This window comes from Parasteatoda tepidariorum, chromosome 2 (assembly GCF_982258835.1).
Source record: "Parasteatoda tepidariorum strain Cologne lab strain chromosome 2, Ptep-v5.0, whole genome shotgun sequence".
In the NCBI taxonomy this organism is placed as follows: Eukaryota; Metazoa; Arthropoda; class Arachnida; order Araneae; family Theridiidae; genus Parasteatoda; species Parasteatoda tepidariorum.
Window position 1 is genome coordinate 50,209,634 of NC_141756.1, and position 18,748 is coordinate 50,228,381.

The window sequence follows — 18,748 nt, forward strand, 5'->3', positions numbered from 1 at the left end:
AAAAACTACCTTTAGTCTCTCTTAATTACAGGATGACAAGAAATAACTTGGACAAAATTTGAAACCAAAAATTTTTATTTCAACAAATGAATAGTTCATTTCGGAACATTTCATACTTAATTGGCTATAAAAAATTTTTAGAAACCCAAAATTAATCTTTTAATAGCATCTCACAAAGCTAAAGGAACTCAAAATTGTACATGGCACATATTCATAACTTTCTCAGAGCAAAAGAGTTGCCGGCTTATTCACCAGATTTGAATCCAATGGAGTTTTAATATTTGCTTTGCTATTTTATTTTCTCTTGGATTTTTCTAAACTCTTGGATTTTTTCAAAATATCCTTCAACAAGAAATGAAACAAAATATCAGTACGTAAATTGTGGCTCAAATAAATTATTTTTTGACATGTTTACAGCTCTATATAAATTCCAAAAATGCTTATTTCAAAAATTTGTAAAGATATTAACGGTAGTAAAATGTCTTTATTCGAAGGTTTGGCTTTGATTTCTTAGAAAGGATTGAAACTTTGTATTATATGTCAGGGTGTTCTCACCCTGTATATCATTTGTTTTAAAACGCTGTTATTCAAATTTATTTAGTAACATGAAGGCATCTTTCGTAGTGTGTATTTAATATTTTCTTTTAAAGTATGAACTAATGATAAAATTATAATTTCAAAAAAAAGAGCTCGTACTAAAAGAATCAAACGAAATCACCTTCTACGTTATCAGATATAAACGTTAAATTAATTACACGATTGCAACAAAGTTTTCAAAATATTCTAAATAAGATCAGGTAAAAATATTAGTTAATTCTCGCAAACACGAACTAATTGTATTGCAAAACAAACTCAGACTCAGTTTCGAATTATCTTTTCTTTTAATTGAATATTCACTTGGAAACGCTTCAAATTGAAAATTTTCAATATAATCTGATAATCAATACGTTCTATTAGAGAGAAGGGAGAAAGGGGAACAGTTTCCCGGAATTTTAATTAATTTTCCCGTGTTTTGAAAATAATCTTTTCTAGCTGTTTCATTCTTTTCAGTGAATGCTTCAGTGGGAATGGTATGCCTTTCTCGACAAAGCTACGTATATAACTTAGGGACGAAACTTATAAGCGTGCAGAAGCAGTAGATATATACACCCTTTGTTTTAATTTCAATTCCGCGCCAGGACGACCGCTTGGCGACAGATTAATTTTCAATAATCGCAGAAGTACAGGAAGAAGCGGGTAACAGTGGCAGATTTTTCTAATTAAAAACGGATGTAAAGCACCAGAGAGGAATGGAAATAAGACAGAAATGGCAGAAAAAATAAGAATATAATGACTAAAAAAGTGAAATCACGATGAGTATGAATTAAAAAAGGGGGAAAACTAATTGTGTTGGCTTCTCATAAATAAGGAAGATAAGGGAATATATTTCACGGATAAACAAAAGTTTCGTCATGTTAAAATGTCTTCGTAACAGTCTTCGTAACAATAGTTTTAAAAAACAATTTCTGAGACTCATACTTTAAAAAAGAAGGGAAAAAAGAAAAAGAGGTAGATAAAGGAAGAAAAAAAAAGTTTCGTATAACAATTTTATATAATGCAATTTCATGCTAGATACTGTGAACGAATGATAAAATTAATAATTAAAACAGGAAAAATAATGAAAAATAATAAAAATAATAAAATATTTGTTAAAGTTAAAATGATTGGAGTTTAATTTATTTCTCAAATTTCCTTCAAAAGTCTATGGAATAATATAAAAATTAAAATTGAATACTATTTTTAAAATATATTAATAATTAATTTTAAATAATTCAATTTTTTATGCATATATTACAGTAAATGAATATATTTAATAACGATAATTAAAAATGGTTATTTACGTTATTAATGGTTACGAATGGTTACGTATTATTATTAATGGTTACGATAATTTTCCTTTCTTACGATTTATTTTTTCTGAAAAAATAAGCATATTTTCGATAGGAATATATTTTCTATTACATTTTCTGTGATCGAAAATAGATATTGCTTTAATGTATATGTTTTTTTCCGAATATATTTCACATTATATTTCCAAAAATTTAATTATTAAATAGACTTTTCTCTTTACGTATGTAATTCTTTCTTTACAAAATACATTAAGTACTGTGTTTTATGCTACTTAAACCTCATTCAAAAAGTGATCAACATTTTTTTTTAATTAATTTGAAATTTGTATCCAAAATATAAAGAACTGGATATCAATCCTTGCAACACTAAAAAATAGAAGAGAATATGTACGTGTCCCACTGTTATATCTAACGTTTTTAAACTTGTGCATTTCGGCAAAAAATAAAACGTCATTTTAAAAGAAAAACTGCAGCTTTAGGAGCAAAATTATCAGATTTGAAATGCCCGCTTACTTATTAGATATGAAGTATGTTGTTATAAAAAAATTTTTATTTATGAATTGGTTTAACATGTATACAAAGTAAGCATACCATCTTGAGCATAAACTTATTCAGTGATTAAAACATCATTTCTGCAAGCATTTATTGGTAGCAGAATGCGAATCATATGTTAAGATACTTAATTATTTCGAATTAAGTATCACATGTTGAACAATAGCTCATATATAGATCAGTGTCAGTAAGTCCCTTACCGAATTTATACTTGTCTCATATATCTATATTAATAAGGTGGTATTACATATTTCAATATATTTTCTTTTAAAATACGATGTAATTATATTTACAAATAACATATTATTGAAAAGAGACAAATTAATAACTAGACAAAGAGATATGAATTATTAGAAATTACTTATTTATTCTTAAGAATTGAAACAAAATGCAATTTCTGTTCTATAAGGCCTAAGTATTGTTAGTAACTAGTGCATTTTTTTACAAACAAAATAGTTAATATCCATTCTCTTAAAAAAAGTAAATAATAATTTAGTTTGGAAAAAAATAAACTGTTCTTGAATTTTCTGAGGAAACAGAATATTTCTACCAATATTGTGTGATCTTAGCAATATAAAAATTTTGATCTTGATAATTGTGCCTTTCTAACAATTAATATTATAATAAGTATTATTACGAATGAAAAAAATTTTATCGCAAAAAAAAATTCGAATGTAAAAATATATATATATAAAACCGTAGTTTAATTTTTTTTTTTTTTTTTATGAAACAAACTTGTATTTCTGTGGGTATCTATATGATCTTAGCTTTGTAAAATTTATGATCTTGACAACTGGATTAAACTCCTTTTGAACAATAAGAATAACAATTTTTGAGTTAAATAATCATTGAGCGAAATAATTATAGAATGAAACAATTATCGAAACGAAGGAACAAATGATAATTATGATAGAGTAAAAATAAAACTGTTCTAAACTTCTTTCATTGAAAAAAATATATTTCAGATTGCCTTCAGTTTTTTTTTTTATTTTATTTTTTTTTTAATTGTAATCTTGATGATATTTAAAGTAAAAACAATTATTAAATTTTGCTTTCTACTTTAAAAAAATGAGTTGATACAAGTATACAAATAATAGTAATAATAATAACTAATAATAAAATTCAGATAAAAACTATAGATGTAAAATCAAAATGAAATAGATTTTATAGTCATAAATTTTTTCATAACTATTTCAGTAAGTTCTGTACTTTTAATTCGAAGGAAGAGTTTGTAAATCCATAAAAAAATCTTCAAAGTTAATAAATAAACCCATAATTAGTCTTATAAATTGTGAATATGTCGCAATGAAAAAAAAATTTTTAATTAAGTATATGAGCAAAATAAATCTTTAGCAAAATTTGTATGGAAACACTAATTAAGTCATTACAAAAACAAATATATATTTTTCATAAGCTGCTATTTTTTCTGGCATTTATATAAATTATTTCAAATCAAATATATCAAAATATTAAAAAAAGAAAAAAACTAATTTTATTCATAAGAAAATTAAAGGTGATAAATTGAGAAGAATAAAAACAGAAAAATGTTCACACACTAAAGCACAACTAATACAAAAACAAATACAAATATTTAAATAAATCCTTCAAGCAATAACTTTACATTAACATTCTTGAAAATTTCGTTTAAATACCACTTTAGCACGAAACTGGAGAAAGTTATTATTACGCGTAAAATCTGAGATATAAAAAAAAAAGGAGGAAAGATACAATAATTAAAAAAAAATGCTTGAATATGAAAGAATCTTCAGCAAGAATCTTGAGAAAGATGTATTAATTACATAAATTAATATGTGCAAAGAAGTTATCTCAAAAGAGCCGCTTTAATTTTTTTCTTTTTTAAAAAAAAATAAATAAATAAAACGCGTTTTCTTTTGACTAAAACGAAATTTTGTCCACTATTTTTATTTTTTAATTCTCTATGTGTTTTCACTGTTATTAATAATTCCATTTCATTTTAATCTTTTCAGAGAGATATCTTTTTAATACGATTTTTTTTTTTCTTGAATAAGATAAGGTGGGGGGTAGTGTTTGAAAAGAAAAGACCCTTTTCCATTCCTCTCGACGACGTTTTCTTTTAGAAGGGGACATTTATTTAAGATGAATTTTATTTGAAGTGCCTCATTTTTATCTCTTAATCATAAACCTATAAAAATGAAAATGAAGCGAGAAAATTCTAGTGAAAGAATTTAAAGAATAGGTTGATTAATGCAAGAAGTCAAAAAAAAACAAATTTTTTTTTCGACTGTAACTAAATGAACTCTTGAAAGTCATTATTTGTAAACAATTCAATATAAAGAAAAAAAATATCGAAAATGTATTGAAGAGAAACTGAATAATATTTGACAAAACCAAGTTTTAAAAAGAAGTTTTGTAATTTCATAGATTACTAAGTTTGAATAAATTAAAATTTGACTTTTTATTTTTAAAATACAGTTGAATAAGTTTAATGTTATATATAAAAATTGATTAGTGTTATAAAAATTAATTTTACAGCTCGTTTGCAATTTCTCACAGTTTTCTCGATAATCAAGTTTGAATTTATATTAAACAGATATTTATTTTTATCATATGCATTTACTATTTTATTTTTATTTCATTTTATTTCATTTTCATTATTTTTATTTTATTTTATTTTATTATATTTATTATATGTAGGGCAGTGTTTGGAGTATTAGCGATCTTGGGCAATGCAAAAGAATTAATTATTGTTATAAAAGTCGATTTTGCCACTCATTTGCAATTTCTCAGTTTGTCCGAACATTCAACTTGTATTAATAATAAACCGAAATTTTATTTCTATTTTATTTATTTACTATTTTATTTTCATTTCAATTTAATTTAAGTTTTATTATTTATTTCTCACGGCTTTTGTCAAAGCAAAATGTAACACTGAGCAAAGTATTAAAAAAACAGGTAAAATATTTTATAACAATATTAAAATCTAAAACATAATTAAAGTGTAACATATGATTTAAATTTTCAAATTTAGTCAACGTAAATGAATTTATAAATTAAACTGATTTAGGATCGATCCTCAATAATAGAACACTTCACCACCTCAAAATATAGTCCTAACAAAATGCCATTCTTATTATTCTTATTTAGCCAAACACTTCTGGTTTTACGTGATCACGTGTAATTGTGTGTGTATTTTTGAGGTCAATAACCTATGAAAGATTAAATGAAACCATTCAAATACGATAATCACAACAACTAACTTTTTTTCTCCTCGACAAAAGGGTTAAGAAGATTTTTTTTTACCTCCTGATTTCGAAACATCTATCTTCAATAAAAATAAAAGAAATAAAAAAACGCAGCAAGCTTTATTTTGTTTATAATTCTCATTAGTTCACGTAGGATAATGCTTCAGGAAAATCTACTGTTCAACATTGAATGCTAACAGAAAAAAATAGATCGTAAAAATAATGCATGCAATCTAGCAATAAACTGAAGAGATTCATAATACAAACAATAACTATTTTATGCATTTCGTTCAAAGTTGAATTTTATTTTTTTACCAACGTCAAAACTGCCGACCCATTTTTGTGTTTATAACTATCAATGTTAAACTATGCAGCTTTGTAGTTTGGAACTCAAACCAGAAAGTGTGGGAACTCGTAAACAAAGCATTGGGACAAACTAGCCTTAATTAGTGAAAGAAATTCTACGTTTTTTATTAAGCGTTTAATACCTGACAGTATTCATAATTATTTAAAGTTGTCTTGAATTAAAAAGTAATTTTACCTTTCGGCCAATGCTGAAAAGAAGTAAATAAAACACAAGATTGTGGACTTTCTCTATGTTTCAATAATGAAATCTTTTGAACTTTAGCTTGATTTTAATTGTTTAAAAAGTATTTAAAAGGGTATCCTTCATATAATAATAATTTCGTAAAATGTGGCAATGAGAATGTATACGAATTAAACAGGCATATATCTGAATCTGAATTATGTTAAACATACATACCAAGCTGCAATTTAGAAGGGGGGAAAATTAAACTTTTTATTGTTTATATAGCATGCATTGAATTCAACAGTTACGAAATTATATGAATTTTGATTGGACTAGATGCATTAATTGCTCTATAACTTTTAAGTGCATTTTATTTTATAACAGTCGTTGAACAGCCGACTGAATTTTAGGTTAACGACTACAATTATTCAACTCGCTAGCCTTGTAATTTTGAACCCAATTCAGAAGACAAGGGACCTCCTGAATCAAGTATTGAGAGAAATTGGGAGAAAAGAAGAAATTTATGTGGAGGCCTTTTTGAGTGAACTAACCAGCATTTTCGTTATATGGAGAGGAAAACCACGAAAACCTTCTACTATTAGCCTGACGACAAGGGGACTCTAGCCTATGATCTATCTACTACTGAGGATATTTTTACGTCAGCACTGCGGTCCGTGCCAGTCGGGTGAGGGATTTGTATCGACCCGCCACCACTGGGATTCGAACCCTATTCACTTTATTGGAAGGCGAACGCTTTATCCCTTGAGCCACCACGTCTGTTTTATATGAATTTTATTTTACAACCGTCGTTGAACAACCGACCCAATTTTTGGGTTTACGACTACTAATCCATGATCCGTCTACCGCTGACGATATTTTACGCCAGCACCGTGTTCTGTGCAAGCCGTGTGCGGAATGCGTAATGTAATTAAAATATCATTGAATTATATTGATAATATAATTTAAAATATGCTTTCAGTTTTAATGTAAAAATTGGAGCTATATAACTTAGATAAGTGAAAATTTTTGCTTCGCCAACTTTATTTTAAAAGCTGTGTTTTATTGTCCGGATCTCAAGTAAAAGTTTTTTGCCAAATTAAAGAATATTTATGCCTAATGAATAAAACTAATGTTCTAAGTTTTTTTTAGTCAAAAAATTAAATTTTAATTTTCTGAATTTAATTTTTAATACACCGAAAAGAATTTATAAGTCGGATTTGTAATAACATTCACTGAATCATTATTAAATATTTTAATTTAATATCTTCAACATTTGTTTAAATTTTGAAGAAAAAACATGTCAACTTTCTTATACTATTAAGAGTCTTCCTAGTTATGGCTATATTTAATATTTTTTTTTTACTAAAATGAGAGCCGTAAATAAAATAGAAATATTTTAAATATATGGAAGAATGCTGCACAAAAGCTATAAACTTACATCTGAATAATTTTTACGAAAGGATTTGGATTATTATAAAATAGTACATGTAAATATCAGAAACAGGTCATGAATTTTATTATCTTAATCAAAATCACTGACCTGGATCTTGGACGGCAATCAGGGGGATGGGGCTGTATACACTTCGTCTGGAATCTATAGGGGATTACATGCATAATATCAACCGCTTTTTTAACATTAATAAACAAAAAACATTTTTATAAGAAGCATGAACACAAATTTAGCAATGTTAAAACAATTATATTCAGTTAAATGCAATTAAAATTATTCTATTACAGAACTGGAACAAATTTTGAAGTTATTTTTCTAGTAAAATTCAAAATTGAGTTGTTTTTTTAAAGCAATAATCGGTTTTACTGTTGACTATTCCATTTCTATAAATTTATTTAAGGCATGTTATCTAAGAAGAGTAAAAATATACGAAAATTTATCATTATTAAATTTTTATACAGATAGTTTACCTTCATTTATAAGCATTTTTTAAGTTTAAAATTATATTCAATTTTTTAAAACAATTTTTTAGTTTTTTTTATAATTTAATAGGATAACATGCAGAGGAAAACATTTAAACACGAAATATATTTATTTTTAAATTTGTCAAAAATAACTTCTATGGAATAGTTGTAAGAAGATTCGATTTGCTAAACATAATATTATGTTTGATTATAATATTTGTAAATGGTATACAAAGTTAATAAATATAATTAATAGTATATTATCTATGCTTATTATCTTTGTTAATTAGCTATGTTTATGAGCTTATTGTAATTAAAATGTAATTAATTGAACTATAGCAAACTTATGTGCAATTAACTTTTATTGTATGATAATACTGCGTTACAAGTTAAATAACACGATTTCAATAATTTTGGACTGCAAGATAAGAGAAAAGGAGACAAAAATAATATTCATTTAATTAAAAACATTAATAAAAGCATCTTGGAGGAATTATATCGAAAATCATTTTAAAAAATTCACGGTTAAAATCTTTAGATTACAGGCTTTAAAAGTTCTTTTTTATCCACACGTAGCACATTCTCGCAACAAAATTATAAAATTAATTATTATCTCATTAAAATTAAGGATTTTTGCACATTTATTCCAAGAAAAGATGTGCTTAACACTTTAACAATTTCAGTAATTCTTAAAATTCATAGATAGTATTTATACAGCTTTTGTAAAATATTGTATCCAACCAAAAAAATGTATACATATTCTTAACAAATTTTTATTTTTTGAAAATAGGATAATCACTGCATTTTTGCATATTAAAATTAACCTCAATGTTTTTAGTACATAATAATATTACTTCAAATGAAAGATAACGCTTGCTAAAGTTATAAAATATAAAATTATTTTCCACATTTTCTATTAAAAACATAATTATTAAATGTAGTATGATAAGCAAAGGACTATTATACTATCATATTTTACATAACAGTATTTTGAAATATGTATAAAATTTGAACGCGAATCTTAATGACATAGAAATACAAACTTTTTTTTTAATGTGTTATTTAGTAAACTTGTTTTTTCTTTTCTTTTCTTTCCTTTTTTTTTTTTTCCTTTTGTCTGAATAAGGAATAATATCATAAAAACAATGTTAAGTTATAATAAGTGTCAAAAATTATAAGCTGAGAAATAGAATAGGAAAATAAGTCAAAACGAAATAATTTTATTATCAGTTTTCTAGGGGAAAAGAACCTGAAAACATTATTTAATTATGACTTTTCTACATCTAATTTAATTTACTATTTACAGTCAAACGTTTTATAAAAGTATTATTGATGCTACCCTCTCCGGTTCCCATAGGGGGTTCTCGGGAGCATCCGGCACCCTATGCACCCCCGAAATAATTTCCCCTTTTTTCTTTCATCGTCAGATTCATAAGAATATTTATCGTAAACCCCATTTACACGGCCACAAGTGAGAGATCTCATTAGTGTGGTGTGAACATGCGTCATACCACCAAAAACATGAATAGGTTACGAGGGAGGAATATAAAACCAGGGTGTTTATGACGAATTATGACTCCCCCAGGCATTCATCTTTGAGGGGCGTTCTTTTATGATAGATATTATTTGTAGGACACAATAAAATAAAAACAATTCGGATTTGAGTATAACAATACAAAGTTATTCTAAATCAAAGATCAAATTACTTGATTAAAAACTTCATTCGCTTCAAAAATGTACTAATTGGAAATAATACTCCAGCTCTAAAAAATAGTCGCTAATTTTGCTAAACTTGCCAAACGTGAATGCGAAGGAACAAAAACGATTTAAAATATAAAACGTAATGTTGCCAATGAAAAATGGAAAAATAAAGGTGCGAAACAAAACTAGAAAAACCGCAGTAGCCGAGAGTAATTTTTTTCTCTCTCTCTAGCATCATTTTTTAGTAGGATATACTTATTATATTATTTAAATGCTTATTATGATAAACAGCCAATGTTTAATTTTAGTGAAAATAACCATTAATAAAGAATCGAATCATTTTGAAATTATTTTCCAAACCAAAAATTGTTCAATGCATCAATAGTGGAATTTTAATGTAATTAACCAATAATAATAAATAACAATCAGATAAAATAAAAAAGCTTCAAAATTATATCTTCAGTCTTTCTATTAGCAAACAGTCCTTCTTTTAAGAAACATTTAGGTATGAATTTAATTTAAAAGTAATATTTCTATAAATGGAAAAATTTTTTAAAAAATGAACAAGATATTTTATAAAGGATATCAATATTGTTATATATTTACAAATAAATTTCTCAGTTAGTCTAAAAATTTTAAAATTGTACATGAACAAAAAAGAAAAAAAGATTGAAAGAAAATGATTTTTAGGGATATTTTAGATTTGTAAAATCTTTTGATTATTCTATAGATTTTCATTTAATTTTTTTTTTCTATAATTTTTTATCATCATGCAATAATATTATAGATAGAAGTAAAAACTATTGAAAAGACATTTATAATATTTTGATATATTTTATATTTTAATTCAGAAGAAAAAAAGAACTTTTCAGATTGTTTCCAACCTCTTTAATTTTACGTGTATAAATAATAAAAGGTAATATTTTTAAGTAACATTAGAAAAAAATTATTGAGATTGAACATTATTGGAATTGAAGGTAAATTTAGAATCTAGAGTATAATTATAAATTTCTTCTAAACACTAGTAGTCTTTTAACTAATTTGCAATAAAATAATTTATAAATAAATAATTAAACTTTAGCTGCATTTAGAAATCATAAGCCAATTATTAAAATAAAGAATAAACCACATAATCTGAACTTTAAGATGATGAATGCATAGAAAACTGAACTTATTTAAAACAGAAATTTTATTTCTTAAATGCATATCCTTTTAATTAACAGTTGCACTTTTTTCTCTTTTTCTGTTTTAGAATATTTAATTTCTTAAACGTCGAAAACTTTTTTTAGTAAAATGTTGCTGAAAATAGTTCGAACACTTAAAAGCTTTTTTTAAAGATGATTAGCGAATGATTAAATTAAAATAATTTATCCCGGATACATTTTGCAGCTGTTGTTACTTGCTGTTGATACGACTATAGATGTTCAACTCCTTTATCAAGCAGTGGGATGAACTTAGTTTCGTGGAGACCTATTTGATGGAACTAACTAGCATTTGTGTTATACGGAGAGGAAAACTACGAATACCTCCGAATAACCAATTTTCTACTATAATGCATTTTCATATTATTAAACTCATAATAGAATTTTCATAATTATCATTTTCATAATAGAATTTTCATAATTATCATTTTCATAATAGCATTTTCATAATAGCGATGCATTTTCATAATAGTATAAATATAAATCTTATTTACTTGAATAAAGTATAGCCATTCTCGTCTTTTCATTTATGAACTTTTAATCTCCTAAACCTCATACAATTACTCTCTAAACTGTACTGTCTGAAAGCAATTCGGAATTTTTAGACTCTAATGTTTTAAAAATAATCAATATAAACCAATTTAAAAAACATGCTTATAAGAATTTTTAAAAATCAGAAAACTAAACATATTTCATGTATGAACATGTCTAGTTTTCTCGTCTGGAAACAATTCGGACTCTTAGAGTATAACATTTTTGAAATGGTCAATAAAAACCAATTAAAAACACATAAGTACACGAGTTTTTAAAAATCAGAAAACTAAACATATTAAAATAGTAAACTTATTTTTCGTTCAAATCTAAATCTATTTACTTGACAAAAATATAATCATTCTCATTCCTTTTTATTTATGAGCATTTAAATTTCTAAACCTCAACAATTACACCCTAAAATATTGTGGCTGAAAATAATTCAGAGTCTTAGACTTTAACATGATCAACGAAAACCAATTTAAAATACGCACCTACATTAATGCTTCAAAATCAGAAAACTAACCACGTTAAAATATTAAACTTATTGTTTTCAAATATAAGTCTCTTGACTTGATAAAAACATAATCATTCTCTTCCCTTTTCCTTTATGGGCATTTAAATTCTTAAACCTCAACAATTACACCCTGAAATGTAGTTTCTGAAAGTAATTCGGACTCTTAGACCTTAGCATTTTAGAAATGATCAGCCAAGCTATGAATAATCTCATGAATAAAGAAGGGAAGACTGGCCAGGAAGAAATTCATTTATCATATTCCCGTGACAGCCCTAGCTCAAGTTATGAAAACTGACTTTTCGCATACTCATACTCATGATTTCGAGGGAAATAAGAAAATTGAAACAGTTTTAAATCTTAAACACGTTTGTGTTCGCGATGTGGCCGTAAGTGCATATTGTAAATTTACAGAAGCACAAAGGTTGTTCATAAATTAATGAAAGGAGAGATTTCAATGCATTTCGAGTTTTGAGTTTTATTTCATCAAAAAGTTATTTAACTAGTTTTGTTGGTGATTACAGAAGTGTGAGAAATTGAAGAATTACTTTATCAATCTTTCCATTCCTATATGTTTTAAAAATTTAAAGTAAAGAAACTATTTGTCTGCTGAGTTTTTTTTAATCACTCATTCTTTTTAAAATTTACATCAATTTCCGAAAAAGATATCTATAGATTTTTTTAACAGATTTAGAAAATTTACAAAATAGTAAATCAAAGAACCCAAGTTCTATTAGGAAAAAAATATAGACAATAAATCTGAAATAGATAGTAGATAGATAATTAATCTCGATAAAAATCTAAAGTAGATAGAAGATAGATAATTAATCTGGATAATACTCTAAAATTCATCTTATTTAATAAACATTTACTCCCTTTTATAAATGAGCAAAGATTTTGAAAGATTATTTCAACATTAAAGAAGCATTCTAAAAATTCCATAACTATTTAGGAAAAATAAAAACTTCAATTCCTCTTTTTTCATTGAAATTTTTTAGTTATATTGGGAAAATATAAATACTTTATGTCATTTGCTTGTTTTTTTCCTTAAACTAGTTCCTCTATAGATTCCACTTAAAAAAAATTCTTAAGGCTCTTAGTTTTAGAGCTTTACTTTTAAATTCCAATGTGTATAAGTTTATTTTAATTCATACTTAAAAACTTATAAGTTTTATTAAAAAAAATTGCCGTGCATTATATCATAAATTACAATACAATTCAAAATTAGAAACTCTAATAAATTTTACAATATATCGACGAAATAATCAATCTTAACCACTTCAAGGCGTCTCTGATATTAAAATGTACGATTTAATGTATCTGTTTATTTGGTTAAAATGAAATTTTTGTTTCTTTTAACCGTTGTTTGTTTACCTTCTGAATACTAAAACATTGTAATATATCGACATAAAAGTATTACTTTTGTAATTCTCTATAAATCTTCATTTTTGCTTAAATTACAATTCCACTTTTTCAAGAAATAGGCTAATAAAGTTATTTCCCCATTTAAGCCTTCGTTGAGGAAAAAAAAGCAACGAGAATAATCTATAGTATATAGTTACATAATTCTATATTATGTAATTATATAATACTATATTATGTAGTTATATAATAATATACAATGTATTAGTTATATGTATTATGCAGTAATAAACATAATTTGGGGAATTATAAAATTCCTTAAATTATTAATATCCCTATTAGTGAAATTTACATTTGTGTAATCGATGAATAGATGTAATATTTTACTCAAATATGGAATTTAAATATTGAAAACATTTAATTGAACTTATTTCAAAGATAAATAAATCAAAAGTTAATTTTTTAATAAAATTGCTTTTTTTAATTTTTCAGAAAAATTTTATAAAAGCCTTGTAGAAAAAACTGATGTTTTACCCTTAATATTAATAATTATAAAATAAAAATGAATGGTTTTAGGCGAATAACTTTTAGAAATAATAGGAAACTACTACATCAAAAATCTACAATTAAATTATATCGAAGCATTATAAAAAGAATGGATAAAACTAAAAAGTTTATCGAGAAATTTATTTCAATTCATTGTTTAAAACCTTTTATATAAAAATAACTATATGAAAAATCATACTTGTATTTTCAGAAATTTGCTATTATCAATTATCTTTTTACTTTGAAATAAAAGACAAATTTTGAAGAGAGAAATGCATAAAATGTATATATTGCAAATAATTTTATGAGACAATAAACCAAATAAAATTCCGTATAAGTTTTAGAAAAGTATAAATGCTATTATCCGTATTTAAATTCAAATTAAAATCATAACTATAGTATCATTAAAAAACAGAAACTTTTTTAATAACATGAAATGTATAAAAACTAAAGCAGTGTAATAATATTTAACTTAATAAGCGCATATTAGTATGTAATTGTAACGGTAACATACATTGCAGCAGTCTTAGGACATTTGTCTAAGCATATTGTTAAAATTTTCTTCCTGTAGTGTATATTTTAAATAAAAATTCAAAAACAATATTTTTCAAACATCCAAATGTATGTTTTAGAATTATTATAAGTATTTCAACTGTTTATAAAAATTATATCAAAAATAATATAAAGTTTAACATTATTGGATTAATATTTAAGCATTATTTTAAAAACTTTACTCAATACTGAGAGTAACTGTTTAAATAAAATTAAAAATACAGCATCTTTTAAATATCTGTATACAATGTACGGAAATTATATTGAAATAAATATGAAAATTATAACAATTTAACTTTGATTGGAGCATTTTTCTCCTACTTAAAATTTTTCATATGACAGAGTTAAAACCAAATTTTCAAAATATTATTGTACTGTCTAAACTTTACATGAAAACCTAATTTTAATTTTATAAAACTATCTTACTAACTTTAATTTTACGAAATCTAATTATTAATTATCTAATTAAATTTAGATGAATTGAGAATCTGATTTAATTCATATTATTATAATATTAATTAAATTGGGAGATAATTTGTATATAAAGCTAAAAATTTAAATTAAATTTTAAACTAGCTAATATAATGTTTCGATAAAAAAATCTACGTTATGTATTTTTACCTTCCTATTCAATCTCTTTAATTTGCAATTAAAATTAAGAGTTAAATTATAAAAATCATTTAGCGGAAACATAATTAAATCTTACTCAAAGAAACAGAATAAACTTAAAAAAGATAGAGCTTAACCAATATTTTTAGTTTTTTAATTAGTAAAAATGTATTATATTTTAATTGATATAAAATAATTTTTTACCCATTATTTTATAAACTTATACCAACATTATATAGAATGCAATTTATTTACTTCTTTGTTTTATAACACAGATTTAATTTAATTTTTTTTTTCATGTGAATAAATAATTTTTTCCGAAACTTTTTGGGAACATGAAATAACTGTAATTATTTTATTCAATATTTTATCTAAAACAACATATAATGTTAAAAAAAAGGCAATATAGATATTCTACTTTAAACTTTTAATTCAATGTTATACGTAAACACTTCATTTTATTAAAAAAATTACCTTTCTAGTAAAAAATTTAAGAAAAGAAGTAATAAAAAATTTTAAGAAAAAAATGCTCTATTTACCTTTATGAGGCATGACGTCGTCGGTTGCCCCTGCACAACCCTGGTACACCGTAGCCCCTGGAATGGTGAGGGATGAACTTTGCCCAGGGGCACTCAAATCTCTAAAAAGACAAATATTTAAATAAATTAACACGAAACGCTTTGTATTTTAAATTTCTTACCTACATCAAAATGTATGCTTTAGCAGGTTTTATTTTAAAGCGATACTGTACTCCCTCTTAGATTTAAATACCTCAGTAATAACATCGTAATACGTAATAAAAATCACAAATATTTTTTTAGTTCAATTTTATTATCTGACTATCTGCAACTAGAGATCTTATTTGTTTCTTAGGTTCAATTATTTGTCATACGAAAACCTATAAACATCTATATTTTTCTTTAATATTCGTTGAATTTATAAAAACAATAATAAACAATTACTTACTACATTTTTTTAAAAGAAAGAACTGGGTTAATCATGGATAACTTCCACAGTAGAACATTCGGAAATGTGATGAAATTCTAATTTATTTAAAAAATACTTCCATAAATTAAATTATTTTTTGAAGAGAGAAGAAAACAATTAGAAATGTAAACAAATTTTAAAATAATGTGTGAATAAATATTTGTAAGAGTTTCGTATTTCTTTTTGTCCATATTAGGCAGTTTGTACAAACAAATCAGCTGGGCAAAGCGTTTCTATTGCAAATAATCCAAAAATTCAGATAAAATGTTCATTCAATTAATAAAAACAAAACAGATGTAAATCCTTTTAACTACTGACAGTTAATAAAAATTTATTTGTTGAAAAGCATTCTCTTTTTTTTTTCTGAAAAATTTAAGCTAATTTTATTTTAAGGGTTCACCTCACAGATGAAATAAATGCCGATGCGTTAAGTTCAATCTTGCTTGAACTAAACTTAAAAAATAAATTTTTCCAAAAAAAAGAAAAAATAGAGAGAGAATGAAAAAAATAATCATTCTCCCTAAAAATACAGCCACCATAATAAAGAAAAAATTTGTCAGTTTCAATTAAAAAGAACATTTATGAGGAAAAGTTATAACAACTAATAACATGATATGCAATAGTGTTTACATTTAATCATTTTATCATACATATGTCATTTATCATATTATTGCTATATTGTCAATATTTTTGTATGAATTTCTAATTATGACAAATATTTACAAAACATTTATTTATCATAAACATTAACTACATAGTTAAAAAAAATTCCATTATACTGTTGATTCCGTTTGTAAAAAACAGATTTAAACTTGTATATGGAAAATAATTTAAAACTCTAAAGCACAAATAAATTAATATGAGGAACAGAGAATAATTCAGAAAAGAATATTTCTAAAAGGTAAACCAGTAAAATTATTAATTTAATATTGGAATTAACTCTAGTCATGATAAAAATCAATAAAAAGATCGTATTGTTACAATTTCACAATTGTTTGTTTATTACTTACCGAAAAACCGGATAGGCACCCGTGATGCCCCTGTTAGGTTTTTCCTGCCGACACCGTTCCGCAGGTTGAACGGTGCTTACTGTAAACGGAGCCGTGGCTTTGTCCTTTACCTCACGCGTAAAAAGTCGCTTTCCTAACAACTCAACTCCACCACAGTTACAATTTTCACTTTTATCGTTTTTATTTTTTAAAAATATCAAACGATAGTTTTAACGAAAATAGAAATCTTCTGCCTTCAAAATTAATCAGATCATCTGCTGACGAAGAATATTAGGCTTAAGCAAGCTGTAAGAGCTTGATGTTTGTTTACTGTGCTAAGCGATTTCGTGCTAAGTGAGCGTGTTGGTACGCTTAATTAGAGAGCATAACATCTCACTCTGATCCGCCCATCCTTCCATGGGGACTCAAACAGCACAAGTGGCTGGAAAAATTTCCCCCGGTACAAGAACGGCCCTCGGAACTGTGACGTCACATAAAAGCGGGATGGGGGATGATTTTTCCAGCATTGGGAAATAAGAATTGGGACTGCTTTTATTTATTTACTTATTCTTTATGTTTATGTTTCGTGATTTCCAAAAGCTATGTCCAAGTAGTCGCCAGATTGGTCAGCAGTACAAATTTACTGCCTGGCCATTTAGTGGAAGTTATTAGGTTTAGTGCTGTTGTTTATGATGCAATTTTGGGTGTATATTTGTTATGTCAACAATAACTGTTTTCTTGGGGACCTAGAACATGAAAGAGATTTGTTTTATATTCTGTTGGCAATTTCCTCGTCGGTATCGGAAAAAAAAGTATGGAATTTGGCTAAAAAAAAGTATTGAGAGAAATAAAGTTGTATTTACTTTTATGAAAGTAAACATAATTGTCTGTGCCGGTTATAAAATAGGAAGAAAGTAAATCAAATATAATGATACTAAAGTAAATGTATCTTACCCTTGCGGGATGAAAAGTAACAGATTTATTTTAAAAGTTATTAATCTCAATCAATAAAATTTTTCTTGATAGTTTTGTTAAATATTTAAAAAAAGAAAATTTAATAATTTTGTCGTATTTAGTTGACCATCCTGCTTTGAGGTTTTTAGGTGAAAACAATTTAGTTAGTAAACAACTGCTCTTTAAAATGTAACAATTAACATTAAGCTATAATTTCTTCACTTAAATTATAAGAAATATGTACACGCGTTTTGATATAAATATAGATATTGCGCAATTTGTTGCTTATGGTAAGTTAAATATCTTTACCTAAACATATTCCCATTGTTTTTGAAAAATATATCTGTACTTTTTGAAGTGTCATGCTGTTTGTTTCTATTTGTTGTAATTGTTTTTTTCCCCTACTTAGTCCAGATTATTAGATTTAGTCATTTGATAAAAATTTAGAGGAAATCAGAATAATTTAAATCATAGTGGTTTTCGAAAGTTCATTAATAATCAAAATTAACAAAAGACGATAAATAGAGATGTCATGCATAATTTTGAAAAGTAGCCAACCGTTCTCTTCAAGTTTGATAACTTGACTATAAAAATAGAGAGAAAATGTAAGACTCTTTCTTTAATTTTAACTCAAAAATGTACGATTTCTAACAAATACAATACTATTTACTTCGAAATTATAAGTTGTAACTT

General features: G+C 25.3%; 1 protein-coding gene across 8 annotated transcripts in view; it reads right to left on the reverse strand.

The window, feature by feature from the left end:
* The window catches only part of LOC107436595 (paired box protein Pax-6), a 124,157-nt gene that overhangs the window by 64,643 nt on the left and 40,766 nt on the right, over positions 1-18,748 (reverse strand). For 2 of the 8 annotated variants that reach the window (XM_071177517.2, XM_071177516.2), the window contains 3 exons: positions 15,665-15,765; positions 11,506-11,592; positions 7,735-7,788 (listed from right to left, as the gene is read on the reverse strand). In XM_071177517.2, the coding sequence (XP_071033618.2) occupies positions 7,735-7,788; positions 11,506-11,524 (73 nt within the window). In that variant the 5' untranslated portion in view covers positions 11,525-11,592; positions 15,665-15,765. Of the gene's footprint in view, positions 1-7,734; positions 7,789-11,505; positions 11,593-15,664; positions 15,766-17,122; positions 17,542-18,748 lie in introns of those variants that run through there. The other 6 variants (XM_071177518.2, XM_021147580.4, XM_016048362.5 and 3 more) reach the window with 4 other exon arrangements.